The 23,091-nt window shown below is 36.1% G+C and overlaps 2 protein-coding genes across 2 annotated transcripts in view; both read right to left on the bottom strand.

The window, feature by feature from the left end:
- Window positions 1–22,738, bottom strand: part of LOC145677524 (phenoloxidase 1-like) — a 34,233-nt gene extending 11,495 nt beyond the window's left edge. Inside the window, 2 exon segments of the mRNA XM_081747995.1 lie at window positions 64–226; window positions 22,700–22,738. Of these exon segments, the coding sequence (XP_081604121.1) occupies window positions 64–210 (147 nt within the window). The 5' untranslated portion in view covers window positions 211–226; window positions 22,700–22,738.
- On the bottom strand, window positions 3,650–4,261 carry LOC145677523 (protein GVQW3-like). Its single transcript, XM_081747994.1, has one exon. The coding sequence runs from the start codon at window positions 4,259–4,261 to the stop codon at window positions 3,650–3,652; it is 612 nt and encodes a 203-aa protein (XP_081604120.1).
- Window positions 22,739–23,091: the final 353 nt, after the last annotated feature.

The raw sequence follows: 23,091 nt of genomic DNA, 5'->3' as shown, positions 1-23,091 counted from the left end.
AACAACAGAACATATAAATCAAATTCTAAAGACCTTTCAAATATTATTGAATATTAAACTTACCAAGTAAGAGTTGGGGATATCATAAGCAACTTTCCTCTCTCCTTTCGGAACGAAAACTGGTTCACTTGGTCTATCGAATAAGTAGAGGACTTGTAGTTGTTGGGATAATGACTGTCCCGAAGTTCTTTGGCCTGGTCTACCACTCATTGTGATGAAGCAATTTCTACGAGGAAGAAAATTAAACAACACTTACTGACTTTTGTAGTTGTAAAAAGTCCATACATCATTATGAAATCCTTTTGATAATTAAACAATTTCTGATATCATCATAATAAATGAGGTAAAACGCTTATAACTTTCAGTATTACTTTATAAAATTGTACTTTCCATAGAGCAGTAGTTTTTAAGTTTACTTTTTGACTATCGACATATTTTACTGAACGCCTGTAACATTGAAATACACCTTATTGAACGCTTACAAGATCGCAATACATTTTACTGAACGCCTACAACATCGCTATACACTTGAACACGTGTCACCTACAACATCGGAATCCACTTTACAGAATGAGTAGAACATCGCAATACACTTTACTGAACGCCTGCAGCACCACAATACACTTTACTGAACGGCTACAACATCGGCATACACTTTACTGAACGCCTACAACATCGCTATACACTTTACTGAACGTCTACATCATTGTAATACACATTACTGAACGCCTACAACATTGTAAAATATTTTACTGGACGCCTACAACATCGCTATACACTTTACTGGACGTCTACAGCATCGCATTGCACTTTACTGGACGTCTACAACATCGCATTGCACTTTACTGGACGTCTACAACATCGCAATGCACTTTACTGGACGTCTACAACATCGCAATGCACTTTACTGGACGTCTACAACATCGCAATGCACTTTACTGGACGTCTACAACATTGCATTAACTTTACTGAAGGCCTACTTTACTGAACTCCACTGGGAATTAAAAAGCGGGAACGTTGAACACTCTGTGCTTTTATTTTTCTCGTCTGAATTTGCGATGTTCCGATTGCAATTGCAGTGCATTTAAGACAGTAATGTGATTATTTTAAGACTTCTCATGGAGGTGTGCCGGAACTAGAATATTTATAAATATCATCAAATACTAAATAGAATATTTGTAAATTTTCACACCAATTAGATGGTGAATATTTAAAATATTTTCAGAAAACCGAGAGGTAAATGTGTGAGAAGTGTCAGTTGGTAAAGGTGGTTATAGTGACATTGGTAAAAATGTAAATTTTATCACTACACGCTAAAGGAAGAAACTCTACCTAATGTACCCATAGAAACAATTAGGTCTCCCCTTAGCTTTAGTGATCAAATTGTAAATTTTATCTATGACTTCGTTGAGCTTTCACTGCGTGTGTTTCCTTCCACAATCTAACCAAGGGATATTTAGGGTCTATTTCCTTGAGTTCCCAAGTTAGTTGAATAGCGTAGATAAAGATGAAAATAATATAAAAATTTTAAAATAGTTTTTTGTTTCCTTTTTTAACTAACCAATTTCCATTTTTTTTCTGTATACAAGTTTTCCAACACCTTTATTTCAGAGACAGGCGACACCACTGTCCTATTAGTAGGCCCAGCTCTACCATATGTGCAATACACGCATTTGGACGAGGCGGCAAAATCTACCATAAGTATATTTCAAAAAAAATATTTCTTGTTGAAAGGAAACTTCATAATGATGGTAGTTAAATTTACTACTGACTTTCTATTTGAATACTACATTCACAAATCATGTTTAGGTCACATTAGTTTAATATCACATGGACAATGCTAAAGCAAATGGTCAAACAAATACCAGCTTACATTGCTTGATTGTTGTCAAATAGAACTCAATTCTCGAACAGTAGCGAACTCCTGTTCCATTTAGTTAGTTATCAGAGTTTTGATATGAAAACTAGTCTTGACTTTGTCACAAGCAAGCTCCTTATCATTGAAGGTGGAAACAAGTTTCTTATTTTAATTTTGGACAGACGTTGAAGGAAAATCAAGAAATAAAAATAAAAGAGCTAGTTGCACTGGAATTGCAAACTGATCTATTGAGATTGAAGCTCGATATTGAATTCTATAAAAAAAGGATTACAATATTTCCTCTGCAGATGTGTTTATCTTTCACTAACATAATATATTATTATTTAAAGAAAACAGACAATGTGTTTAGGCATTTCTGAGTGCGAGTACACTTTTCCTCCTCTTCGTTGCTAATGATGGAATAGGATACTTAACATCCTTAAAATCGTGGCCTTTTGCTTGAGAAAGGGGTGGGGGTGGGGAGAATGATGTCATTGCACGGATTGGCAAGTTGGCTAGGGCTGGCTCTGCCTATTAGGACACCCTGTGTAATTTTATTGTACTGTACCATATTCACATCAAGAAAATAAATAATATGGTGAAAACAAACAGTAAAAACTTCAAATTAAAAATTAAAAGGCCACGTGTGTGTTCAGTTAAGCTGCTCTTGACATTGTAAATTCACTCGGTGTCAAACATACAAGGTCATTATTATCAGATTCTTATCAGTTCCATGAAAAAAGAAACACTGAGATTCATTATTTATTCGTATGTACGTACCAAGACGTCTTTGTAGGTCTTTACACTAAAACCTTTAGGCCAATAAAGTATCTCATTTTAAAAAGAATCTATTACCGCTACTTGTATAACTTAGATGTGACGACTATTTAAATCGTACGAACATTTTTTTTATCATAACATAAGTCGTTGCAAAATGTTCCATCGATATTTGTATGAAAACATTAGAAAACATTGATGCTTGCTATTGCCATTCGAAACCGCTACTTCTTACCAGGAGCGGATCCAGGGGGGAAGGGCGATCGGGACGATCACCCCCTCCCCTAGGATAGTGTCTTTTTTTTTACTTTAAAAATAAAACCTAAGAATTTTCACTTTTGTATTATAAATAAAATAAAACCTATTGACTTCGAACAATCGCCTCCTAACATTCAGCCTGGATCTTACGCCCCTGCCTCTTACGTACAGAACAAGAGATGAAAATGTTAAGATAAAGCCTAGATTGCATAAAACAAATATGAGTTACATGAATGCTTCTCAAACGATGTGTCGCGACATACTGGTGTGTCATGCTGTCTCCTAAGGTGTGTCGTAAAATTTTAGAATTTAAAAATCACGAATTTAATAATCTACAGGGTAGGATTCAAAAGTAATGAGCCTTCGTTCAAAAAGACAGATTTACTGAGCTGATCGGTACAACTGACTAATAGTCTTCAAAATAGGCACCTCCTGCATCAATGCAATTCTGTAGGCGGCTTTTCCATGACTTAAAGGCTTCCCCGAAGGCCTGTTCCGGGATGGCTGCAAGGGCTGCCTTGACATTTGCCTTGATGTCCTCGATGGAGTCGAAAAGTTTTCCTTTCAGCGCCGATTTTAAGCGCGGAAACAAGAAGAAGTCAGGAGTGGACAAGTCTGGACTGTAGGGAGGCTGGGGTGCCACAAGAACGTTGACTCAGACCAGGTAGTCGGTGACGATGAAGGCGGTGTGGCTGGGGGAGTTATCCTGGTGAAGCTTCCAGCTGTCGTTGATGTCCCTGCGCTTACGCGCGACATTTATTTAATCCTTTTCAGGACTTCCTGGTAGTAAACGGCTTTCACGGTCTGTTCGGGCGGGACAAACTCGTAGTGGACGATCCCCGTCACTTCGATAAAGGCGATGAGCATGATCTTCGTCTTCGATTTGCTCATCTGCGCTTTCTTGAGACGGGGTGAGATTGGTGTGTGCCACGCAGCGCTTTGTCGTTTTGTTTCTGGATCGTACTGAAAAGTCCAAGTTTCGTAACCGGTTATCCCTTTTTTCAGAAAGTCAGGATCGCCTTCGCACAATTGCAACAGTTCTTCGCATCGGAGCACTCGGTTCCGTTTCTGTTCTTCAGCCAAAACTCTCGGCACAAGTTTCGCGCAGACTTTCCGCATGTGCAAGTCCTCGGTAACAATGCGTTGCACCGTTGTCTCGGATAAGTTCAGGGGTTCTGCTACTTGGTAGAGACTCAAACGCAGGTCCGTGTTCAAAAACTCACGCACTCGCTGCACATTCACGTCAGAACGGCCGCGTCCAGACCGGGGTTCGCCAGTCACTTCTTCCCGGTCCTCACGAAAAGCCTTATGCCACTTTTTGACTTGAGAATAGGAGAGACATTCAGACCCAAATGCCTGTTGATGCATGGCGAACGTTTCGGAAGGAGACTTGACCAACCGGAAGCAAAATTTGATCGCGTAGCGTTGCTCTAACGAACTTTCCATATAGTCGTGTCACGCACCACCGTATAGGGGCTACTGTTAAGGCCGATGCTACCGCTCCGAAAGATGGGAGCCAACTGATCCGTGTTGCGCTGTGAAGCCAACACCCACCACCACCGACGCTGTCAAGCGGAGTGCGCTGCAGGGTGCGCACGCGTCAGTATAAAGTGAGGCTCATTATTTCTTAATCATACCCTATATATATATTGAAAATCACTGTTTGTGATTCTAAATCTCCTGAATCGGCCGACCGATCTTGATCAAATTCGTAACATGGATGAGGTTCGAGACTGGGCTGGTTTTAGGCTATTCTCTTTGATGGTAGATCTGAGGAAGGGTAGGAGGGGGAGAGGGTATAAAAAAACTTAACTCCTGAACCACTCGACCGAATTTTCAACATAGATGAGGTTCAGGCCTGGGATCGTCTTTATGATTTGAATTTGACGGAGTAATGTAGGGGAGGAGAAGAAGGATGAGATATATAAAATTCAATTTATATAAGACTGACAGTGACTATGTTTGTAACTTAATAACTCTTGAACTATCCGACCGATCTCAATCAAATTTTCAAGATGCATGAGGTTCGGATCTGGAAACATTTTTTTAATTTTACTTTAACGGTAAATCCTAGGAGAGGCGGAGGGGATGAGGACGTATAAATAAAAACTAATAAAACCTAATAACTTATGAACGACCCAACCAATCTCGATCAAATTTTCAACATATATGAAGGTCGGGCCTCAGGTTTTTTTTATTGTTTCACTATGACGAGCCAACGTAGGGGAGGGAGAGGGGGGAGATATATATATGTAAGAAAAATAAAATAAAAATAACTGCCTTTGTGACTTCATCCTCTTGAACTACCCGACCGATCTCAATCAAATTTTCAACATACATGAGTATAGAGACAGGGATTACTTAGGCTTTTCACTTTGAGGATGCAACGTAGAAGAGGGAGGGAGGAGAGAAATTTAAAAATGATCAGAACTGACCGATATTAGTGTTGAATCAATAGTTTTCGGGGTCGATGAGAGAAAGAGTGACACTTCCTATGCTGTTTCAATCCAAGTTCAGAACTGATAGTTGGGGAGGGGGAGGGTATAACGTAGGGGAGGGGATAAATATTTAAAAATGATCGGAAATGACTAATATTAGTGTCGAATCCATAGTTTTATCAGTAGATGAGATTAACAGTGACAATTCTGATGCTGTGTGTCGCAGCAAGGAGGAGGGGAAAGGGGGAGCTATATATAATAATGATCGAAAATGACCAATATTAGTTTCTAATCCATAGTTTTCGGGATCATTCAGATCAACAGTGATATTTCCGATCCGGTTTAAATCCAAAATCAGCTCCGCCACTTGGGGGAGGGGAGAAATATATATGATCGAAAATGGCCACTATCAGTGTCAAATTTATAGTTTTCTGCGTCCCTTAGATGAACAGTGATACTTTCGATTTCGTTTAAATCCAAATTCAAACCCGCAAGTTGGGAGGAAGGGATATTTAAAAATCATCGAAAATGACCGATATTAGTGCTGAGATAAACGGTGACACTTCCGATGGCATGGGCCGCAACATGGGATTATATATATATATATATGGCCCAAAAATTACTTATATTGGTGTTGAGTCTCTGATGCTGTTTAAATTCATTTTCAGCCCCGACACTTGGGGGATTGGAGAAGGGGATATCATACTTCAGTATAAAATGTAAGTTATTGTCAATCTACAACATCGTATTATATGATCTTTGAAAGTTGGTGACAAGCTACATGATTCGTATCATAAGATATAAATATAAAAAGGTAAGAAAAATGGCAATACAATACATGAGATGCAAAGATGTGCATTTAAATTATTTATTTCAACCCAGCTAAGCGTGTAATATACGAGAGTGGTTCAATAATTATTGCCCCCGGCATATTTAAAATACTTGAGCTAGGATGGTTTTCGGGGGATATTGTAGCCTAATGTTTTAGATGCGTATATGCTAAATTTCAGAACCATAGCTGCTATAATAATATTCTTTTTTGTCGTTTCAGGTGTGAGAGGTGGCACTTAGCTTGAAAAGTGGAGAAAGCCGAACAACGAGCTGTCATCAAGTACCTCCAGAAAAAGGGGTTAAACCCAAAGGAGATTCATGAGGACATAATCAGTGTGTTGGGTGATGGGTCTCCTTCCTACCAGGTGGTAAAGAACTGGTGCCGCGACTTCCGTTGCGGCAGGGAAAGCTGTCAACAGGCCCCTGGTGCTGGTCCTCTAACAACAGCATGCACCCCAGAAAACATTGATGCTGTGCATGATACGATTATAGCAGATAGACGAATCACAGTGCAACAGTTAGCAGACATCATGTACATCTCTGTAGGCTCAGTGAAAACCATTGACACTTAGGATTCAGAAAGGTGTCAGCACGATGGGTTCCCAAAATGTTATCTCGTGAAAATCAGAAAGACAGAGTTCGATGTTCAAGGACTGGTTTGGAGGTTATGGGGGCAGACCTGAAACAGTTCTGTGATAGATTTGTGACAGTGGATGAGACGTGGCTCCACCACTATGATCCCAAATTCAAACGACAGAGCATGGAGTGGTGGCACAGCAGTTCGCCTTCCCCATGCAAGTTCAAGGTGCAAGCATCAGCAAGCAAGGTTATGGACACAACTTTTTAAGATGTAAAGGGTGTGCTCCTTATTGACTACCTGGGGTTGGACACACTATCACGGGGGCCTATTATACAGTCCTAATCCCCAAGTTACGCGAAGCAATCAAGGAAAAACGGTGCGGGATGTTGCAGCGAACAGTGCTGTTCCACCAAGATAATGCTCCGGCCCACGAAAACCATCTTACTGATGCCGCAATCCATGCTGCTGGGTTTGATGTGTTGGAACACCTTCCCTACTCACCCGACCTCGCCCCTAGTGACTTTCATTTGTTCCCAAAGTTGAAGGAGCACCTCAAGGGGAAGAAGTTTCACTCAAATGCAGCTGTTATTGAAGCTGTGGAAGAATGGCTCACGGCTCAGCCAGAGACTTTCTTTGAAGCTGGCATAGTGGCTTTACAGCATAGGTGGAAGAAGTGCAAAAGGAGACTTTTAGGGAAAATAATACTGCTTATAGATTAGGGACAATAATTATTGAATGACCCTCGTATGTTAGTAAGTAGTTAAAATCCAGACAGACTGTACCAGTCAACGCCTCCAGCGGTGGCAATAATGCTCAGTGCTATATAGAGTCATTATAAAAGCTAATAGGTTTTACTATAATAATAATAATAATAATAATAATAATAATAATAATAATAATAATAATAATAATAATAATAATAATAATAATAATAATAATATCAAAGAAGTGTGTTGCGATGTCCCGGACATTTAGTAAAGTGTGCCGTCAGTCAGAAAAGGTTGAGAACCACTGAGTTAGAGTGTAAACTAGTTTCCTTATGATAGGAGGGGGAACGGTGGCCCAGTGGTAGAGCGCTTACTCTAGTGCGTAGGGCCCCTTGTTCGATTCCCGGCCATGTAAGCTTGTGATGGACAACATCATGCCTGTGGGCTTTCTCGGGGTACTTCCGTTTCCTCCCACACTCTCGCCCCACTAATTCTTCCATAATTATTCACTTGCTTTAATCATTGTCTCCCTTAGCCTAACGAGCATAATCATGGGACGTTAAACTGAAAGATGTCAATTCATTTCACTAATGAAAGTAAATGCTAGTTAATGTCAAATTTTAGTTATTTTCTAACGAGAATCGAACTCGAGACTACACGTACCAAAATCGCACGCAGTAGCTACTAGACCAGCAGGAAGGGTTAGAAGTATATCAACAATGTTATACAAATTCTTCTGAGGATCTTCGTGCCGTGTGGACTTTGTGGTGGACAAACACCGTGCTCGTGGCTTTTCTCAGGGTTCTCCCGTTTCCTCCCATTTTCTTCATTCCACCATTTCATTCACTAATCATCATCACCGTCTCCTTTAGCCTAACCGGCATAACCGTGGGACGTAAAACTCAAAGATTTCATTTTTTTTTTTTTTTTTTTTTTGTCTGAGGATCTGTTCGGGTCATACTAGGTCATGGGTCTGACTGCTTCCAGATCACGAAATTCTTAACCAGTTTCATCACTGCTTCCCAATACCAAGTATAATTCAACGTTTATTCCAATCCAACCCCAACAGATAAGAACTGACTGTGGTCAGATGCTTTTTATAAAAACGGAGATCAATTCCCTTCGGAAGCTCATGTGGTTCGGGTCCCACGTTCAGCTGTAGATCCATGTCTCATATAGCCTCGTAGTTGAACGGGACGCTAAACTCAAAATCAACTGTTACAACTAATAACATATATTCTAGAAAGAGCTCTGCAGACCATTTTCTTCATCATAAACTTTTATTGGTACGAAACAGGACAAATATGTATCTATAGCAACAAACATTCTGCAAAAGCTTTAGAAGTATTCAAAAACGTTCTTTTTAAAAAAATCCATTGTACAAACTTTGCTTCCAGTATACTCAGATCTAAATCTGAGTTAAACTATTTGCTGAAGAACAAAATATGTTTCTTGTAAAAATTGTTAACGTGTAACAGTTTCGCCAACTATTCACTTGGCATCATGAGACACTATGAATACACACAGGTAGTGACTACCTCTTATATTAAATCAGTCAGTACCTGTGTATTCATAGTAGGGTGACCAAATCGTCATCTAGAAAAAACGGGACACCTTTTATTTCTGGATAGATTGCTCCCCTAAATATATATTTTTGCCTCCCCCCCCTCTCTCTGTATCCCCCACAAAAAAATGGTAAATTTACACTTTTTAGTTTTAAAACCCATTTAAAAAGATTCTAGAATTAATTAAATAACAAGTAACTATCACCAAGTAACAAAAAATGAAATATTTGAAAACATTACTAAAAATATATAAGCGCACAAATCTGTCACCCACAGGATTTATAGTTACTCTCAGCATCGGATTCCAACTCCTTTTATTTGCATTTTGTTACTTTCAAACATTATTTCACTTACAACTGATTTTCTTTTCACTTTTATAGTTCTATACCTTTGTTACCCTTTCGTAGTATGTTACATCTTAGTCAAATCACGGAAACACTGATGACAGCGCCCAAACAGAGAATAAAATCAGGTTACAATGTTCTTCATAAGACTTTCAGCCCCTTGCACTGTCGTCTGCGGAGTGGGGAGGCCTAGGAGGGAAAACAATGCAGCCACCACATCCAATATCGCAAACGTCATAATGACGTTGCTCAGTAACTAGACATATTCCAATATAATCACATAGCTTAGAAAAAATAATATAAATTAGGAAATTTTAGCGATTCGAAAGGCTTTTTGTACCGAATGTACGTAAATACGGGACATTTTGGTGTCCCGGGAGAATTTTTTGGGACACCGGGAATGGTAGTGAAAAAACGGGACAAACCCGTTTTTACGGGACGGTTGGTCACCCTAATTCATAGTGTCTCATGAAGCCAAGTGAATAGTTCGCGAAACTGTTACACGTTAACAATTTTTTACAATAAACATTCTTTTGCTCAGCGAATAGTTTAAATCAATTTTTTAAGGAAAAAAAAAAGATTTGATGTAGGGACTTCCACCAAAAATAAGTTCTAGTAAGTAAAGTAGAGTATTTTAGGCATTATTAAATTTGATCAGTTGCTACATTTCCTAAGGAAATGTTGATGTTGCTTGTTCTTCTTGAAAGTTACGCAAAGGAAAAAAAAAAAAACATATTGACCTAAAATCCGGGTAATTAGTTATGTTGATTTATAAACAAGTCGGGAAACAGGATGTAGTTCAGTGAGCCACTTCCTGATTTATCACTCTTTTAATCAGTTTGTAATGACAATTTTGTAAAGATGGGAATTCAAACTTGTGTTGAATTCTTGAAGATTTAAAGTTCTTAACATATTTCAGATTCTATTGAGAATAGAATTTAAGATTTTTATTTCAAGGTAAAGTGTCCCTATGTATTAAAAAAAAAAAAAAAAAACATGTGTTTCAGCATACTATAAGGGCAAATATTTTTGCTAACTTCCAGTACCTTGTACTTCATTGCAGTTTATTTTACTCGTATTATAAACCATTGCTTAATTTTTTTTTTACAGAATTATTCATAATGTTTGTCACATTATCTTCGACATTTTCAAGATTAAATGTATTTTTTCCATTTATACAATGTAACGTAATGTAATGGTATAGTGACATTTTGAACTTCGTTCTCTGTTTTGTTTAGAATTGAAGATGAGTATTTTATATGTACAGAAAAAAATATTTTTAGGTATAGTTCTAGAAATAAAGATGATGTAAAGCGATGTGCTGACCACACACAAAATAACTGGGGCCTTATGCAGAGTCATTCTGGCGCGTGATTAGTGCCATACTAGAGAGTTCGACTAACATATGTTTCCTGCAGTAGTCAGGCCTTTAGTATGACGCTAAATCATACGTCAAAACGAGTCTGCATAAGGCGGCTGAAATCCATCTCGTTAACCATAGCTATTTATGGACTACAACTGAAGAGAATTCAATTTAGTTTTCAGTTGTAAAACTGGTCATAGTTTTTATTAATATTACTGGTAAAATCTAGAATGGTCTTTACGCATGTAAAATTCTACTTCTTCTTCCCTCAACAACAACGAAAAAAAAAAAATAAAAATCCTTCCAGAATGTCGAATCACACTTAAAATTGTAATATTTTTCTCTTTGCTCTAGTCCTATCTGATCAATGAAAAAAACAAAAGCAAAGCGCGACCAAGATTCGAACATAGGCTGTGTGGGTAGGAGTCCTGTACGGATCCAATGAGCTGCGGAATAGTATAGCATAAGCAGTGGGGTATTTGAGGAAGGCTATCGGGCTCAATCTCCCTCCCCCCCGGAAATAAATTTGTTAGCTTTTCGTATTCCACGTACAACAATAATCCTTCTTACCATTTCTAAGAGTTTCATTGACTTTCCACTTTCTTATGCTCTTTGTTCAGAACTAATACTGTAGCCTATTTGCCAAATTTCATTCCATGTAAGAACTGAGTTTTTAAATTTCTTTCGTCCATTCCAATCTTCTGTTTCTTTTTCTTAGTTATTACTTAATTTCGTTTCTCCTATCATACTTTTCGATGGTTATTCGTTGTGATTCAAGTCGGCCGTCATCAGTAACACCAAAACTAAGAGGAGCTTGATAAGTGAAACTGCTGTTCCACACCAACTAATGCTGCGATCAGCATAATTCAGCTTCAACCTGTCTCAACATTTTCTTTCAGATAAAAACGCACACAGATAAAAGTGAATATTTCCATTTTTTCTAAAATTAAATCAGTTAAGTTGAAATGTGATTACAAATATTCAAAGTGTGTTTGCAGGAGCGTCATTTCAGATTTGCCTGAGGGGGGGGGGGGGGAAGGCTAAGATCCTCCACCGACATAAGATTTTCACGTTTTTTCTTAGTATATTAGTGGACAATCGATTAAAATAGGCCTATATTTAATTCTCAAACTCAGGTGGACAATTGCCCTCCTGTTTTCCCGTGTTGTGCATAACCCCTCGAAACAAAATCCTAAATACACCACTGAGCATAAGTCATGAACTCTGAAAGTACTATACTGCTAATTGCTGTAAGATTCACGCTGCGAAAGAATGTAGTTTTCTTCTTTTTATTAAGTTTTATTTTATTTCTATAGTGTGTAGTGTGAACCTCAAAGAGAATACGTTTATCGATTTTATTATTGATTGGCAATGTAAAAGATTTAAACCATTTAATTAAATCGCGAGGTGATAGAAAGATACATCTACCGATTTCATTCTCATAGTAAAGGGCAAGAAATATTAGCCCCTGAAAAACATGCATTTTCTTTTGTGACACAATATCTTCGCACGTATATCGGAAATGCATTCATAATTTGAAATCATTTGCAGTACCATTTAATAGAGATGCAAAAAAGCCGGCTTTTTTGAACCGATTGTTTTTTTTCACATAAAAAGCCGGCTTTTTTGGAAAAAAAACGAGAATTTTGGAAATTTTGGCTTTTTTCATTTTCATGATTTTTCTATCTAAATAGCTTTCTTATAGTATATTCTATACTTAGATAAGAATTCCATGACCTAAATGCCATATTTCGCTCTAAAATTCACCATCAAGATGGATGGAGCACATGTTTTACGAATTAAAGCTAACATGAAGAATGTAGTATTTGAGGGCAATTTTAGAGGCTATTTAACTTTATTTTAACTTTTGAGTTATTGATATTTTTTCTTCTCGATATCATTTCAGTTTGTCGTCTGTTTCATTTCTAAGAGCTTAGTACTCTAGCTTCTAACGCAGAAGTTAAACTTACGTTTTTCTATATATCCGTCAAAGCGTACGTTTTTCAATATATTCGTCTAACCGTACTTCCACATTTCTGTTATACTGTAGCTGTGCAACGATTTAGCAATAATTTTCCGGATACAACCTTGAATACTAATTTATACAAATAATCAGTAGCGGATTTAGAAACGTACTTTGGGACGGGTTTCTCTGATTGTTTCATTTTCTAAAATCTCATAATTTTATTTGGGAGGAGCTTGAAGTTTATGAGTACAGGCATAACTAATACTGTATTTCGTTTCGTTTATATATTTAGCGATAATCTTCCGGATACAACCTTGAAGATCATTTTATTCTGAGAATCAGTGGCGGATTTAGAAAAGTATTTTGGGAGGGTTTTTTTCTTACTAATGTTTAGTTTTTCTAAACATTCGTAATTTTTATTTGACGGCAGCTTAAAGTTTATGAGTAAAGGCATAACTAATAGATATTTCATTTGTTTTAGACATTCCGTAATTTTGGGGAACAGGCTTCAGTCCGAAAGACCGCCCTCCCTAACCCTCGCAAAACTGTCACTGCTGGTAATTAGTAATAATAACGATTTAAAAATAATAAGAAATGAAGTCAGCCAACTCACAGTACACGCACTATTTCTACTTCATAGATGGAATGAAGAAAAGTTTTGTCAGAATGGTCGAATGCTGAGTTGAATTCCGGACTTCTCGATAGAAGCGCAAAAGCTCCAGTCAATCATGTTTGTTGTGCAGTTGTATTTATCTTAAATATATTCCGTAGTCCTTTTTGTGTGTGTGTGTTGGTGGGGTGGGGAGAGTTCCATAATGATATGAAGGGTGTGAGCCAAGAACATGGTAACTAACAAATTTTCAATTGCTGAGTTACGCAGCATCAGATAGGCAGCAACGCATACTGCTTCGTTTAATCCCTCATGTATAGACTTATGTGAAAAATTAGCTTTCCGAATTTCAAAATGGATTGTGCAGCAGAAAATTTCTAATTTCTTAAAATAGTAAAATTATGGGTTACCATGTTCTTATCTCACACCCTTCTGATCAATCCCTCTTGTTAAAAATACAGAAAACTTGAGGACTGAGTAAACCGTGATGGTGCTTATATAAAACTGTAGAATTTCAAGAATATACAAAACCAAAAGCTCTAGGTGTGCAGCCTTTAAGTGTATCATATAAATCTAAGTATTTTTCTTATGTTTTATTTTAATTTTATTTTGTTCCAAAAAGAGGGTATGGAATATTTTGAAGTAAAAATACTACATAGAATTTTGCTACTTATTTGAGTATTTTTTTAAAAGAAGTATTTACTTTTAGGGTTGGCTGGTTTACACCAGCTGTTTTTCTTCTTTTTTTAAATAAACAACTGGTTTAAACCGAAAAAAATAAAAGATACGAAAAATGCGAATCGTGTGAACTTCATGGTGACGTTTCTATACATCAAACCATCTGCATTAGTTTTATTTCCTTTTCACCTTTTAATCAAGGTGTCCCATGTTCAATTCTCGGTCGAACCACAACCCTTCTTTCATGCGTAAACAGAGTAGCGGTTCGGATGTCACTTTAAGCGAAAGTCTTCTCCTTGATAACCTCGGTATTACGTAAGGATGTTAAGCCTGAACATACGAAACGAAACTAAATTGTATATTTCTGCATGCCTGAATGCCTGTTGTTTTATAAAGAAGCCAAGGTTGCTTAAATATACTGATATAAATTGACAAGATTTATCGATTGCCTACGTAGCTTCCAACATTAGCTTGGATTGTACTTTCAATGATATGTACGCACTAAATTTGTAATTTAATACCTCAGTTTTAGCGTACTGATTATGATACGTTGACCTTTAAATTTAACATGCAAAGCAATAACAGGATTTTTTCCGTAATTGTTTTACATTTAGAGTAATGACGGGATTTTCCCGATGGCTAGGGCGGGAGTTTCTCAATTTAAGAAATTTACTGACCGGACTTCTTTAAGCTTATGTGACCTCTTCCAGCATAACCCCATTGTTGCATAATAACACCAAGGCGAAACAAACTTATTTCTGTCAATATGTAATATAAATACATAAAGCAAAATATCTAAACCCAAAAAAAACTGGTTTAAACTAAAAAAGCCTAGTTTAAACTCCCCCCAAAAAACGGGTTTTTGGCATTTTCAAAAACAACCATGGCTCTTGCCAACCCTGCTTACTTTTGTATGTAGGAGGTTAAAAAAAATCTTATTATATACATTGGTTAATCCTTTGGAATTCATAATGTAAATATGTTGAGAAGTAAAACTGTTTGAAATATCTTTTCGAAATTCATGGTTTATTTTCGAGGTTTTATATTATTATCGGCATCAACCACTAATTAAATGACTTTTTGTGTTGTAGAGAAGCGAAACAAAATCTGGTTTATCAATTTAAAGCAGAATTTTCAAAAAAGCCCAAAATTTCCTAAGCAAAAAAGCGAAGCAGAAAAAACCGAGTTTTTTTTTAAAAAAGCCGGTTTTTTTCCGAGCCCTTGCATCTCTACCATTTAATATTATTCATCTGACAAGGGAAGGTTCCACAAGTTGTCGCTAAAATCTGATTGCCACATAGCACATCTGATAGGGCATAATGAGAAATAAAAATGAGCAAAATTTAGGGTGCTATGGAGCAGAAGGATAGAACCTATGGGGTTTCAACATTTGAATATCCAAAGAAATATATATCATGAAATTATGTACGTTTAAAGTAAAAATCTTGTAAACCGTTAAAGCAATCAAAACAAAAGTTGCACAATATAATGAGAATAAAATGCAATATCGAAATCCACAGTGTTACCATAAATCAAGCAGTTTTGCCTACTTAGCACAGAAGTATTTTGTTTGAAATAGCATCATATACAAATGTACACAGATTTAAAATGCACTATTATCATTAAACATGACAGTAAAATGAAGTGGAGCACTGGTGGAGCCAAAAATGTACAGTGGAGACAAAAAAAAAAAAAAAAAAGAAAGAAAGAAAAAAAAAGAAAAAAGAAATAAAATTTGAGTTTTATGTCCCACGATTATGCCGAGCAGGCTAAAGGAGGTGGTGGTGATGAGAAATGAATGAAATGGTACAATAAACAAAGTGGGAGGAAACGGGAGAACCTCGAAGAAATCCACGCACACGGTGTTTGTCCACCACAAAGTTCATAGCGGGAGCTGGGATCGAACCCGGGGCCCCACGCACCAGAGATGAACGTTCTAGCACGTACAGTCGAGAAGTCTGATATGTGGCAGCAGAGGGTAATAAAGGAATCTGGGTCTCATATATGAATTTAATTCAAATGTAGAATAACACCAATAGTATAACATAGCAAAATGCCAACAGTGTCACAAAATACTGATGTATTTGAAAAACGAAATTGAGTGATCGATGCGCAACTGGAGTGTGTGTTGTAAAATTTACGTGATTAAGGGAGACAGGTGATTAGGGCAAGTGAATGATGATCGAAGAATTAGTGGAATGAGAATGCGGGGGGAAATTGGAGTACCCGAAGAAAACCCATAAACACGATGTTGTCCACCACAAACTTACTTGGCCGAGCAGAGGTGAGCGCTCTACCAATGAACCATCATGTCCCCATAATTACAACAGATAGAGAAGAAGTCAACCGGGGCCTAGATATGTTAAAAGGTGCCAGCCCGTCATTGGTTTGGCAGAACTGAGGAAAAATTGGCACAGAAAGCTCAGTCAGTACGACCGGATTCGTCGAACCTCAACTCTCTTGCTTGTGTTGGGAGCGCGGTGGCTCAGTGGTAGAGTGTTCACCTTCTCTGCTTGGGATTCCTGCTTCGATCCCAGCTCGCGCCGTGTGGACAAACACCGTGCTCGTGGGTTTTCTCGCGGTTCTCCCACTTTCTTCATTCCCCTAATTCATTCATTTCTCATAATCACCGTCTCCTTTAGCCTAATCGGCATACACGTGGGACGTAAAACCAAAGATTTCATTTTTTCTCCTGCTTGTGAACCAAGAGCTCTAACATAACTTTGGTCAAATAAGATTTTGTAGGTCAGTTCTGTTTTTCTTTGTTTCGAGCATACACTAAAAATGTAATGGCGTCAAGTGTTAAGGGCTGTAGAGATCGCACTAAGAAACAAAATGAATTTCATGAGGAACTCATCAAGAATAATAGTAAAGAAGCCTGTGAAAGCTTTATTAATTATAGTAGCTGCAAGAACTCCTGTCAATCAGAACACTGTGACTGCGTAAGTAAAGAAAATTGCAAAAATAGATATAGTGGTGTCAACGTAGTGCATATGAAAACAAATGAAGATCGGCATGTTAACTTATTACAGAGTGACATTTTCTCTGAAATGCAAAAACTACGAGAAGAACTAGACTCATTGCGTTCAATCTTAAGTCTAATACAAAATGACATAAATGACTCACACAATAAATGTAGGTGCAAAAGTGAAAACTCCCTTAGTGCAAGTGGAAAAAATTCTCCCCATAGTTGGAGCGAGATTGTACAGTGCAAGGCAAATACTTCCCGCAGTAAGTTCGGTACTGGAACGTCAAATCGTTCATTCTCAAATGAGAAAACAATTAGGGTAGAAAATTCAACTGGCTGTAACGCAAAAGGAGAAAAGAAAATAACATACAGTGTTAGCACCAGAAATAGATATGACTTACTTACCGAGGTCCCTTCCAAACCGAAATCTGAGATGAATAAATATATGAACTGTCTTGAAAATGAAAATCTACAAGCTGGGAAAACACTCATTGAAGATTTGGGACAGAAAAACAAAATGTCAGTAAAATGTAATCAACAAGTGACTGAAGTTAGCTCTCAATCATCGCGGAAAAAACATCCTGCCCATATAAATGAACCAGTAAAAGAGTACAGAAGTGAAACATTTTCAAATTTGTCTAGTGCTGAGAAGGGTAATCAATTCTTGAGAAAGACTGCAAGCAGTGTTACTGTAAAAAGAACGATTATAAGTGAAACAGCAGACCGTCCCAAGGTAAATGTAATTGGTGATAGCCATAGTCGTGATTGTGCTCCAGAAATCAAACATATTTTGGGTAATGGCTATGAAGTATGTGGTATAATAAAGCCGGGTGCAAGGGCAAAAGATATCTTGAGCATAAGTCATTCTTTAGTACAATGTGATTATCTTGTGGTTTGGGCTGGAGCTAATGATGTAGCAAAAAATGAATCGGGTGAGATATTTAAAGAAATGTGTAATTTTTTAGAATCTGTGAAAGGGGTGAACGTTATTGTAGTAGGTATACCTTATAGACATGATCTAGCCAATTTCTCTTGCGTAAATGATGAAATATGTAGAGTAAATAACAAACTCAGGAAGTGGGTGAAGCTATACCCAAACTGTACATTTGTTGACGTTGATGTAAAGAGATCTTGCTTCACAAGATATGGGCTTCACCTAAATAAAATAGGTAAAGAAAAAATGGCAAAAACACTAGCAGACATGATACAAAATAAAACCAAACTGCAACCAATTCCTCTGCCATGGCATGAAATTAATTCCCCAATCATCTCTGATGGTCAGACCAATATGCCAGTAATGACCGATACAAATATCCAGGTATCAGCAATAAGTAACGATTCAAGTGCAAATGTAAAAAGTAAAGATTCAAGTGCAAAGGTTGTAAGCGACCCAAATGCAAACTTTGGGAAGGGAGAAAAACAACAGAAACTTATGAGAAACAAAAAGCTTCCAAGACACTTATCAGATGATTTTTTAGTGATGATAAGCACAAACAAAACAAACCAAACATAATTCCAATAAAAGTCTATCACCAAAATGTGCAGGGGTGGAACACTGAAAAAAGGCTTATGTTAGAAATAGCGATGCTAGATGATTTACGTGATGTAGATATTATATGCTTAACTGAACACTGGCGCAAGGTAAATGAAATAGAGTACCTACATGTAGAAGGTTTCAAATTACTAGCAAATTCATGTAGATGTTACATGAACAGAGGGGGGTCGTGCATATTGGTTAAAGCAGGCTTGGATACAAACAAAAATACTAAATTTGAAAATTTTAATGTAGATAAACATTTTGAAAGTAGCATAGTAGAATTATTGAAATTAAATTTAGCTATAATATGTGTATATAGAACACCTGACGGTAACTTAGACTTATTCACAAACAAACTGGAAACAATTGTTAGATATTACCAAGAAAGAAGAAAAAACGTAGCAGTAATAGGGGATATAAACGTTGATTTTTTGAAAACTGAAAAGATTGATTTTAAATTTAATGCTATGTTAGAAACGTATGGCTTGAAAGCAATCGTACGAACACCTACTAGAATAACCGAAAATAGCAAAACAGCAATAGATCAACTTCTGATTAATGACTTAATATTAAATAGTCACGCTAGGGTAGTAAACACTGGATTTTCTGACCATCTCGGTCAACTCTTCACTATTAATGTACCAATAAATAAAAGTACGTCTTTAAAACGGGAACAAGAAAAAATACACGCATATAGGCGGAATTTCAATACAAATAATATTATGCACTTTAAAATGCTAATTAAAGATGAAAATTGGGAAGAAGTATTTTTGCACAATGACGTAAATGAAGCCTGGAACGTTTTTCTTGATAACTTTAGTTACTATTTCAATATAGCTTTTCCCAATAAGACTGTTGTATTGTATTGTATTGTATTTATTTCGTCCTTTTTTCATACATTTAGCACTGTAATACAATGCATATGAAGCGGACACGTCATTTATATATGAATACAGAAGTAAAAGAAACAATAATAGTGAAAATTACATACACTAGGTTAGTAATTAAGCCTTACTTCTTACATCTTATTACACTATACATTTTACATGACATCATTGTTAAAGATAAACTTAGCAATTATTACTTGCAGTGTATTTAGAAACCCTCCAACAAATATGTAATGCTAAAAGCAAGTAATGACATTGATTTGCTGTATATCCTGTAACGTTTCTATTTACTTAGCAGTTCATGTATTCCTCTACCGAGTAAAAGCAATGTTGTAATAAATATTTCTGGAGTTCTTTTTTAAATTTAGCAACAGAGTCCTGAGTTTTTATTTCTTTCGGAAGTTTATTGTAAAGCATGATACCCGCGTATTTACATCCTTTTTCATATAATACTGTTCTGTGTTCTACAATAGAAAAGTTTTCTTTGTTTCTTGTGTCATGATCATGTTGCTGTTCTACTCGCGTAAGGATACCTTGTAGGTGTTTCTTTACAAATATCAATAGATTTAAAATATACAAACTCATATGTAGGTGTTACTTTACGAACAAAAGCTTCCAAACAATGGTGTACTCAGGGTATTAAAATTTCCAGTCAAAAAATGAAAACACTAAACTTGTTAAGGAAGGAAGGAAGTACTACTGAAGCATTCGAAAAATATTACAAGAAATATAAAAATATATATAAACGTGTAATTATAGCAGCAAAACAAATGCACAACGAAACTATAGTACAGCATTCGTCTAATAAGACCAAAGCGTTGTGGTCATTAGTAAATAATGAACTAAAAATAAATCAAACAAGAGAAAATATTACTGAAATAAAACACAATGATGAAGTAATTCATAACCCACAAATGATTTCAGACACATTCAATTCTTATTACACAAATTTAAGTAGAATATATGACAAACACAAAAATAGCAACCAATTTGGGAAAGTTAACATAAGAAATAATCTAAATTCAATGTATATATATCCTGTAAATGTGACCGACGTAATAAAAATTATCAATCAAATGAAAAATAAATGGTCAGCAGGCATTGATGAAGTACCTCCTGCGCTTATCAAAAAAGTTGCAAACAGTTCTCTAGCTGAAGTTTTATGCTATTTAATAAACCTTTCTTTCCAAACAGGAGTATTTCCTGATAAATTAAAAGTTACCAAAGTCAAACCAATTTATAAAAAGGGGGATAAAATGGATATCAGTAACTATAGACCGATTTCTCTTATCACAACATTTGCGAAAATATTAGAATTAGCAATGAACAAACAGGTTACACTGTATTTACAAAGTACTGGAACAATTTCGAAAGATCAACATGGATTTATTCAAGGAAAATCAACGGAAACCGCTATTTATCAATATCTGAATTACGTAAGCGAACTACTAGATAAAAGAAATAAGTGCATAGGATAGTTTTTAGACCTTACAAAAGCGTTTTACTTAGTGCCTCATAGAGAACTTTTACATAAAATAGAGAAATGTGGAATAAGAGGAGTAATAAGAAACTGGTTTCATTCATATTTGACAGATAGAATGCAGGTGGTGGAAATAACTAGAGTAGATGGGATAAATTCAAAATTAACTACTTTCACATCTACAATGAATAAAATAAAATGCGGCGTACCACAAGGATCAATTCTTGGGCCATTACTGTTTTTGATATATATAAACGATCTCCCGGATAATTTAAACTTTGCAAAAGCCACATTATTCGCGGATGACACAAGTGTAGCGATAACAGGCGAAAACCATCAACGATTAAATACTAACATAGAAAACACCGTAAAACAGCTAACGAACTGGTTTGATCATAATAAGTTAATAGTAAATTCAGAAAAAACCTTGTCAATAAGCTTTAAATTAACAAACAACAATCTAGATAAAGGAAGTATAAAAATAGGAGAAACCGAAATAAAACAAGTTAGTTCTGTAAAATTTTTAGGTGTACATATATCAGCAAATTTAAAATGGGATTATCATATAGAAAAAATTGCGAATAGGTTAAGAAAAATGTGTTTTGCCGTACAAACCATCGAAAATACTATAAACCGAAATACAGCAAAAATATTATATTACTGCTCATTTGAATCTATATTAAGATATGGATTAATATTTTGGGGAAACACTGTAAAAAGTAGAGATATTTTTGTTCTTCAAAAAAGAGTTGTACGAATCCTAGCTGGTGTAGGACCCCGAGAGTCCTGTAGGAAATATTTTAAAGAACTAGCTATACTACCTTTACCATGTTTGTATATATATTGCTTAATAGAATTTGTAAAATCGAATATAAATGAGTACACAACAAACGGTGACGTGCATGGATACAACACAAGAAAAAAGACTAATTTTCATCCACCAAACCATAGAACAGCAATGTACGAAAAGGAAGTAAAATATGCTGGTATTATGCTATACAATAAGTTACCAAACAAATTAAAGGTAATCAAGTCTAATGTTGCATTCAAAAGAAAATTAAAAGAATACCTATTGTCACATTGTTTCTATACAATAGATGAATATAATCAATTAAATAGTCACAATGTAAATAGTAGTAGCAAAGTAACAAGATAGGTTCATTTATGTATAAGGTATGCTGTAGTATTGGTATAATGATATTTCAAATTACTGTAATGTATAAAAGTATGAATTATGTTTAACAAATGTGTGTAATATATGTACTGCATCAACTAACCATGACGAATCCCATGTACTATCGGAAAATTATTTCCAAGTTTGTACAGAATGGAGGATAAATAAAATGAAATGAAATGAAAAATGAAATGTATACATCATGAACAGCTGTCTTGAGGGAAGTCATATTGGTACTACAAGCTAAGCTAATCAGTACATATTTTATCATTCTTTTTTCTTTTCTTTTTTTTTTTGTTTTCTTCCCTCAACGTGTAGCGATAAAATGTTAGTAGTTGCCCATGAGACGTCCTTTAAGAGCCCCCTCTCTCTAATATATATATTTCCTTCTAATATGGAGTTGCTCTTCTTTTCTTTACCACAGTAATAGAATGCTCAATCCACCTCAAGACGGTTGGTAAATTTGGCAAGTTCGAAGAATTCCATTTCTCTAAACAAAATCACAAACAAAACTGTGTTCTTCATTTATTTTACAAATAACTGACTATTTCGTATGTATACACAACACTAATCACCATACTATAAGCACTTACAACAAAACTATTTACAATTAAAAACTACTGCCTTGTTATGACTATTATTTTTTTAAAGGGAAAATACAACTGTAAAATCTCTTACGTGTTCCGTCCGAGATGTCCTCTTCGACCCCACGCCCCACACTAGCAGAGATCACCACAGCTACTGGTTTTATAAAACAGGCTGTGCTGGCGGAAAACCTCGATAACTCGTAACGAACTAACTCACTGATTATTATCAATCTATTACAATTGGACTCAGTGGATTTGTTGATGTTGTCTTGCGTTTTAATAAGCAAGACATTGACTTTTACACTACGGTTTCTGTTTTACTTCTTTTAAGAGCGGAGTCTCTCTTTCTTTCTTTCTCCTTTTCTTAAAATAAGCACAATGACTTGAAACGAAGATTACAAGAGGCACGTGTATTAAAGAATGCACTTTTCAATAATAAATTAAAGAGATAGGAACTATTTAATGAATTTTCAATACTGATTT

This window comes from Thermobia domestica, unplaced genomic scaffold (assembly GCF_964235325.1).
Source record: "Thermobia domestica unplaced genomic scaffold, izTheDome1.hap1.1 HAP1_SCAFFOLD_980, whole genome shotgun sequence".
Taxonomy (NCBI): domain Eukaryota; kingdom Metazoa; phylum Arthropoda; class Insecta; order Zygentoma; family Lepismatidae; genus Thermobia; species Thermobia domestica.
The sequence above is the reverse complement of the archived record's forward strand: the minus strand, read 5'-3'. Positions and strand labels throughout refer to the sequence as shown.